Source organism: Anomaloglossus baeobatrachus, chromosome 9 (assembly GCF_048569485.1).
Source record: "Anomaloglossus baeobatrachus isolate aAnoBae1 chromosome 9, aAnoBae1.hap1, whole genome shotgun sequence".
Taxonomy (NCBI): Eukaryota; Metazoa; Chordata; class Amphibia; order Anura; family Aromobatidae; genus Anomaloglossus; species Anomaloglossus baeobatrachus.
Genome location: NC_134361.1, coordinates 36,548,038 through 36,556,684, shown reverse-complemented (window position 1 = coordinate 36,556,684; position 8,647 = coordinate 36,548,038). Strand labels below are relative to the sequence as shown.

Genomic DNA, 8,647 nt, shown 5'->3' with positions numbered 1-8,647 from the left:
AGTGGTCTCCATAGAAATACTGGCAGTCATCAACGAATCCCCCAAATAATCAGCAAAAACAATGCAGGGATTGATTGAAACGACTCGGTAGCTCAGTGGTTAGCACTGTACGGTGGCTCAGTGGTTAGCACTGTACGGTGGCTCAGTGGTTAGCACTGTACGGTGGCTCTGTGATTAGCACTGTACGGCGGCTCAGTGGTTAGCACTGTACGGTGACTGATTAGCACTATGGTAGCTCAGTGGTTAGTACTAAATTGGTTGCTCAATGATTAGCACTGTACGGTGGCTCAGTGATTAGCATTGTACGGTGGCTCATTTATTAGCACTGTATGGTGGCTCAGTGATTAGCACTGTATGCTGGCTCAGTGATTAGTATTGTATGGTGGCTCAGTGGTTAGCACTGTACGGTGGCTCAGTGGTTAGCACTGTACAGTGGCTCAGTGGTTAGCACTGCACGGCGGCTCAGTCATTAGCACAGTATGGTGGCTCAGTGATTAGCACCGTACGGTGGCTCAGTGGTTAGCACTGTACGGTGGCTAAGTGGTTAGCACTGTACGGTGGCTCAGTGATTAGCACCGTACGGTGGCTCAGTGGTTAGTACTAAATTGGTTGCTCAATGATTAGCATTGTACGGTGGCTCAGTGATTAGCATTGTACGGTGGCTCATTGATTAGCACTGTATGGTGGCTCAGTGATTAGCACTGTATGCTGGCTCAGTGATTAGTATTGTATGGTGGCTCAGTAGTTAGCACTGTACGGTGGCTCAGTGGTTAGCACTGTACGGTGGCTCAGTGGTTAGCACCGTATGGTGGCTCAGTGGTTAGCACTGTACGGTGGCTCAGTGGTTAGCACAGTATGGTGGCTCAGTGATTAGCACCGTACGGTGGCTCAGTGGTTAGCACTGTACGGTGGCTCAGTGGTTAGTACGGTATGATAGCTCAGTGGTTAGTACTAAATGGTTGCTCAGTGATTAGCACTGACAGGTGCCTTGTTTAGCAGCACTGAATGGTGGCTCAGTGATTAGCAGTGAGTTGTGGCTTTGGTTAGCACTGTCGGCAAATGTAACAGATCATCATTAATTCTAATGTGTAAGAGCTCCTTAAAATGTCACACACAATAAACCCCCAAAACACAATGCAGGGATTGATTGAAACAACACTGTGGCCCATTGACTAGCACTAAATGGTTGCCCAGTAATTAGCACTCAATTGTGGCTCAGTTGTTAGCACTGCATGGTGGCTCAGTGGTTAGCACTGCAGTCTTGTGGTGGCTCAGTGGTTAGCACTGCAGTCTTGTGGTGGCTCAGTGGTTAGCACTGCAGTCTTGTGGTGGCTCAGTGGTTAGCACTGCAGTCTTGTGGTGGCTCAGTGGTTAGCACTGCAGTCTTGTGGTGGCTCAGTGGTTAGCACTGCAGTCTTGTAGCGCTGGGGTCCTGGGTTCAAATCCCACCAAGGACAACATCTGCAAGGAGTTTGTATGTTCTCCCCGTGTTTGCGTGGGTTTCCTCCGTTTTTTTCCCACCCTCCAAAGAATTACTGATAGGGAATTTAGATTGTGAGCCCCAATTGGGACAGTGATGAGGTCTGTAAAACGCTTTGGAATATGGTGGCACTATATAAAAATAAATAACATTTTAACAAAATTGGCACCATGAAATAACACAGCTTGCCCTTTGTACGGCTTAAACAGTGGAAAAAAGAAGTTATAGTCCTGGAAAATGACATGCGAGTGTAGCCTAATGTTTCACATGCGCCCATAGACTTGAATAGGTGCGCATGATCCAATTGGAGCCACTTGAAGTATGTTGCAATTTTATCCACAGACTGGATTCGACCTGTAGAAAAAATAAAAGCCCAAGAAAACAGATCTTCACTTCCTCACAGTATAACGTTGGTCCGAGGGCTATCGATAAAACATCAGATGGCACGCGACTGAGATATGCTGGTGTGAGCGAATCCTAGAGAGAACCTTCTAAGAAGGTTTTTACTCCCTCTCATCCCGCACTCTCCAAGTAACCACGGACTTGTGTAAATGTTGTTAAAAAGTATAAGGGGCTGGTCCGAAGTCAAAGAAAATTTCCATCTAAATCCATATATATTAATTTAGTGCCATAATTCAAGATATTTTCTTATCCACTTGTATTAAAAGTTCCCTAACCACACTATCCAACTGCTGTTCTATATACAGTTAGGTCCAGAAATATTTGGACAGTGACACAAGTTTTGTTATTTTAGCGGTTTACAAAAACATGTTCAGAAATATAATTATATATATAATATGGGCTGAAAGTGCACACTCCCAGCTGCAATATGAGAGTTTTCACATCCAAATCGGAGAAAGGGTTTAGGAATCATAGCTCTGTAATGCATAGCCTCCTCTTTTTCAAGGGACCAAAAGTAATTGGACAAGGGACTCTAAGGGCTGCAATTAACTCTGAAGGTGTCTCCCTCGTTAACCTGTAATCAATGAAGTAGTTAAAAGGTCTGGGGTTGATTACAGGTGTGTGGTTTTGCATTTGGAAGCTGTTGCTGCGACCAGACAACATGCGGTCTAAGGAACTCTCAATTGAGGTGAAGCAGAACATCCTGAGGCTGAAAAAAAAGAAAACATCCATCAGAGAGATAGCAGACATGCTTGGAGTAGCAAAATCAACAGTTGGGTACATTCTGAGAAAAAAGGAATTGACTGGTGAGCTTGGGAACTCAAAAAGGCCTGGGCATCCACAGATGACAACAGTGGTGGATGATCGCCGCATACTTTCTTTGGTGAAGAAGAACCCGTTCACAACATCAACTGAGGTCCAGAACACTCTCAGTGAAGTAGGTGTATCTGTCTCTAAGTCAACAGTAAAGAGAAGACTCCATGAAAGTAAATACAAAGGGTTCACATCTAGATGCAAACCATTCATCAATTCCAAAAATAGACAGGCCAGAGTTAAATTTGCTGAAAAACACCTCATGAAGCCAGCTCAGTTCTGGAAAAGTATTCTATGGACAGATGAGACCAAGATCAACCTGTACCAGAATGATGGGAAGAAAAAAGTTTGGAGAAGAAAGGGAACGGCACATGATCCAAGGCACACCACATCCTCTGTAAAACATGGTGGAGGCAACGTGATGGCATGGGCATGCATGGCTTTCAATGGCACTGGGTCACTTGTGTTTATTGATGACATAACAGCAGACGGATGAATTCTGAAGTGTACCGAGATATACTTTCAGCCCAGATTCAGCCAAATGCCGCAAAGTTGATCGGACGGCGCTTCATAGTACAGATGGACAATGACCCCAAGCATACAGCCAAAGCTACCCAGGAGTTCATGAGTGCAAAAAAGTGGAACATTCTGCAATGGCCAAGTCAATCACCAGATCTTAACCCAATTGAGCATGCATTTCACTTGCTCAAATCCAGACTTAAGACGGAAAGACCCACACACAAGCAAGACCTGAAGGCTGCGGCTGTAAAGACCTGGCAAAGCATTAAGAAGGAGGAAACCCAGCGTTTGGTGATGTCCATGGGTTCCAGACTTAAGGCAGTGATTGCCTCCAAAGGATTCGCAACAAAATATTGAAAATAAAAATATTTTGTTTGGGTTTGGTTTATTTGTCCAATTACTTTTGACCTCCTAAAATGTGGAGTGTTTGTAAAGAAATGTGACAATTCCTACAATTTCTATCAGATATTTTTGTTCAAACCTTCAAATTAAACGTTACAATCTGCACTTGAATTCTGTTGTAGAGGTTTCATTTCAAATCCAATGTGGTGGCATGCAGAGCCCAACTCGCCAAAATTGTGTCACTGTCCAAATATTTCTGGACCTAACTGTATTCTCCCGATTTTCTATCTGATGACTCTTTGGTTGAGAATCCTAGTGCATGCTCGGATACTCAAAGCGTCAGAGAAGAGGGTTAAGTCTGTGGTCATTGTCATAGCTTTGTCTCTCCCTGAAATGAAGCGTCATCAGAGCAGAGGGCTAATTCTACGGTCACTGTCATAGCTTTGTCTCTCCCAGAAATGAAGCATCATCAGATTAGAGGGTTAATTTTGCGGTCACTGTCATAGCTTTGTCTCTCCCAGAAATGAAGCATCATCAGAGCAGAGGGTTAATTCTGCGGTCACTGTCATAGCTTTGTCTCTCCCAGAAATGAAGTATCATTAGAGCAGAGGGCTAATTCTACGGTCACTGTCATAGCTTTGTCTCTCCCTGAAATGAAGCATCATCAGAGCAGAGGGCTAATTCTACGGTCACTGTCATAGCTTTGTCTCTCCCTGAAATGAAGCGTCATCAGAGCAGAGGGCTAATTCTGTGGTCACTGTCATAGCTTTGTCTCTCCCTAAAATGAAGCGTCATCAGAGCAGAGGGTTGATTCTGCGGTCACTGTCATAGCTTTGTCTCTCCCTGAAATGAAAAGTCATCAGAGCAGAGGGTTGATTCTGCGGTCACTGTCATAGCTTTGTCTCTCCCAGAAATTAAGCATCATCAGAGCAGAGGGCTAATTCTGCGGTCACTGTCATAGCTTTGTCTCTCCCTGAAATGAAGCGTCAGAGCAGAGGGTTGATTCTGCGGTCACTGTCATAGCTTTGTCTCTCCCTGAAATGAAGCATCATCAGAGCAGAGGGCTAATTCTGCGGTCACTGTCATAGCTTTGTCTCTCCCTAAAATGAAGCGTCATCAGAGCAGAGGGTTGATTCTGCGGTCACTGTCATAGCTTTGTTGACTCTCCCTGAAATGAAGCGTCATCAGAGCAGAGGGCAGATTCTGTGGTCACTGTCATAGCTTTGTCTCTCCCTGAAATGAAGCGTCATCGGGGGAGGGGGGCAAAGGCTGCAGTCTCAGTCACATCCTCTACCCCTCCTTGAAGTGAAGAGTCATTAGTGACGTATGATTGACGAGCTGTGCTCATGCCTGCTATGTCCCTCCCTAAGACCTGCACAGTGACAGCATCCACTCTGTTGTCTGATCAGATCAGGAATCAGCCGGTAACAGAGTGGAGTCTATACCTGGCCTGCAGCAGACCAGTGGCATCACTAGGGGACAAAGCTAGTCTCCTGCATGCCAGATATAGACACCGCTCTGTTGCCGGCTGATTATTACTGATCAGAGCCTACAACACAGTGGATACTCCTGAAACGAGTGTCACTGATGACGCTTCATTTCAGGGAGGGGCAAAGGGTGTGACATTGACCGCAGTTTCTGCAGTCTGCACTGGGATTCTCAAAGCATCATCAGAGAGGAAGCAGGAAAAAAAAAATAGAATAGCTGTTAGGCAGTGTAGTTTGGAAACGGTAGGAAGAAGTATATTAGAAACTAGCTCCGATTATGCCACTAAACAGATCGGGATTTGGATGGAACCACCCCTTTAACATTTTTGGCAAGATGTTAATTAGGTCTTAGAGGTGTAGACTCTGCAGAGTAAGGTCCAGTTATTCATGCGTAATAAGGCAGGGAAAAGGTATGGGAAGATGGACCTCACTCTGCAGCACTTTTATGACTGTAGACGTGTCCCCAAGTGAATGAGGCTCGCGGAGCAACCAGCATCGTTGGGGGCTCGTGAAGCTCCTCTGTGGCTCCGATAAGCCAGAAATCCGCTCAACCCGCGATCATTGCTCATCGGCAAGGCCTCTTGTGAGTGTCGGTCCCGGTCACTTTCATTCTGCTCCTTCCCCTCCATAGACTTCAGAAGGCAGCCGTTATAGGATCTCTCAGAGAGTCGGGCATAAAAAAGGATCTTGAGTTCATTTATCATTTTTCTTTACGTCTCATCGCTCCAAGGCTTTATCCTCACCCCCCATGACAACCCATTAATTTCTATAAAACAAACATATCGGTATACATTTCTTATTCTTTCTGGTTCTATGATACTTTTACGCTATGAACTGTACAGGAGAAATAAAACAAAAACGGAAAACCTCAAATCAGTATAATAATTTATTTTTGGGGATAAAAACACACATTTTTTAAAAAAAAGCTCATTTCTCAACAGTCCGGGCAGATTGCCACATGACCGATTTATATTCACTGCATATAAAAACATAGAAAAATACAAAATATACAAATCTAAAAAAAAAAAAAATTGTACTTGTGGTCATTTGTTATCTGTGCTCAGAAATCATTCATTTTAAAAAAGAAAAAAAAAAAAAGCAGTTTTTGCGAGACGATCACCTTCCTATCCACATATGGTATCAGAGTGCTTGTATCGTCCGTTTGTGCAATGAAAACAGCAAAATTAAATAAAAAAAAAAAAAGAAGACCTAAAACAACAAAGTTGACTTTTGCAACCAAATTTTTCTTTTTGCTCCAATGCATCTGATAAAAAAAAAAATAAAAAAAGTCTACTGTGCAGATAATCTACCTACCATTTTGGGTCTGGAGCACCAATGCACCTCTTTGGTTACAGACTAGAAGCCCGGTATAGCCGGATTTTGCAGTCATTTATTGTACCGTGTGTGTTAACGAGGTAGAAGGGAACATGATGGCAAAATCCGACTACACAGGGTTTGTTTGTAGTCTGTTGCCATGGAGACGACTTGGATGCATTGGGGCAAAAAATAAAACCTAAGCAGTAAAGGTGTACATTGCTTTTTCTGACATAAAATCCATTTTTATCATTATTGCACATTGTCTGCCTACTGAACAAATGGAGATTTATCCCAATGCCCTGCAGCCACAAGCTTTGCTTGCATTTGCTAAAATCCACGTGGGGTTTTTTTTCACAGTGATTATTAAAATATTTTGGCATAAAACGGAGGGATGAGATGTTACTCCATCATCCGGGCATTGTGAAGCCATTCTGCAAGCTTATTGGCGATTTCCTGTAACACAGAAAGGAACACGATTATTTGCAGTTTCTATATTAATGACCACATTACATCTGGTATGTGTGTGTGTGCAATACATATGTACATATGTACACACATATATATATACATATACATACACATTACAGACCAAAAGTTTGGACACACCTTCTCATCTCTAGAGCAACTGTTAAGAGGAGACTTTGTGCAGCAGGCCTTCATGGTAAAATAGCTGCTAGGAAACCACTGCTAAGGACAGGCAACAAGCAGAAGAGACTTGTTTGGGCTAAAGAACACAATGAATGGACATTAGACCAGTGGAAATCTGTGCTTTGGTCTGATGAGTCCAAATTTGAGATCTTTGGATCCAACCATCGTGTCTTTGTAGAAAAGGTGAACGGATGGACTCTACATGGCTGGTTCCCACCGTGAAGCATGCAGGAGGAGGTGTGATGGTGTAGGGGTGCTTTGCTGGTGACACTGTTGGGGATTTATTCAAAATTGAAGGCATACTGAACCAGCATGGCTACCACAGCATCTTGCAGCGGCGTGCTATTCCATCCGGTTTGCGTTTAGTTGGACCATCATTTATTTTTCAACAGGACAATGACCCCAAACACACCTCCAGGCTGTGTAAGGGCTATGTGACTAAGAAGGAGAGTGATGGGGTGCTACGCCAGATGACCTGGCCTCCACAGTCACCAGACCTGAACCCAATCGAGATGGTTTGGGGTGAGCTGGACCGCAGAGTGAAGGCAAAAGGGCCAACAAGTGCTAAGCATCTCTGGGAAGTCCTACAAGACTGTTGGAAAACCATTTCCGGTGACTACTGTGGCGCCCTGGACAAGCCAGGACGTCACAGGTACTGCAACAACACACCCCACACCCCGGTTAGGAACATCTAAGTCAGACACAAATCACCTCCAGGGGCTGATGTCACAACAGGTGGAGCGGAGCCAGGCGGTTGGCTCCACCCACCGAGGAGTTCACAGTCCTGGAGGCGGGAAAAGAGTTCAGTTTGCAGTGCAGTTTGGAGTGTAGAGCGAGAGTGAGGAAAGCAGTAGTGGAGGAACTGACTGGCCGTGTCCGGGTACGTGGCCCGGGCACAAAAACAGCAAGGTTGGCAGACGGTGGTGACCGTCTGCAGGAGAGGCCGATTGACGCACAACCGTAAGGACCGGGGACGGGCGGTGGCCCGCCGGTACCGGATCGGGGAGCGAAGAGAAGCCAGCACCATCCGGCAGGGCCTACGGACCCCGACCAGGCTAGGAGTCGCCGTAAAACCGGTCAAATCCATCAGCGACGGGAACCTCCGGGGTTTCCCAGCAATAAAGACCCGACTGAAGGCAACCGTCCAAACCGTGAGGGAGATAAAGCTACCGCCAGAGCTAGAGCTCCCAGGGCCAGAGCCTGCGGGCAAGAAGGGGCTCCCTTAGCCAACATACCGCAGGGGAGTGGATTACCGGTGGGAAGCCATCGGGGCCGAGAACAAAACACTGGTGCAGGGAGAGACAGTTACCGCCAGCCTACCGGGAGTAACCGTTGCAGCCGTCTGTGGGACTCCTCCATCCAGCCGTTTGTTTTACCAGAGACTCCGTGTGCGTTACTGGCTGAGTAAGTACCACCGTGCCATCTGGCACTGCGCTGCCTCGCGACCCTGCACCTCGCCAAGCCCCGCAACCCACCAAACAGACAACAACTCCGGGCCCCGGGACTGCCAAAACCCCCATACCCACGGAGGGGAGAGAAACATCCCAGCTGCTCCCTGTCATCGCTCCCGGGATCCCCGTACAGAGCAGCGGTGGTGCCCCAACCTCACCACACACCGTGGGTGGCGTCATAAACCGAC

General features: G+C 46.0%; 1 protein-coding gene across 1 annotated transcript in view; it reads right to left on the bottom strand.

Moving 5' to 3' along the window:
• Positions 1-5,916: 5,916 nt before the first annotated feature.
• The window catches only part of PRSS16 (serine protease 16), a 20,320-nt gene continuing 17,589 nt past the window's right edge, over positions 5,917-8,647 (bottom strand). Inside the window, exon 12 of the mRNA XM_075322552.1 lies at positions 5,917-6,813. Within this exon, the coding sequence (XP_075178667.1) occupies positions 6,760-6,813 (54 nt within the window). The 3' untranslated portion in view covers positions 5,917-6,759. The remainder of the gene's footprint in view (positions 6,814-8,647) is intronic.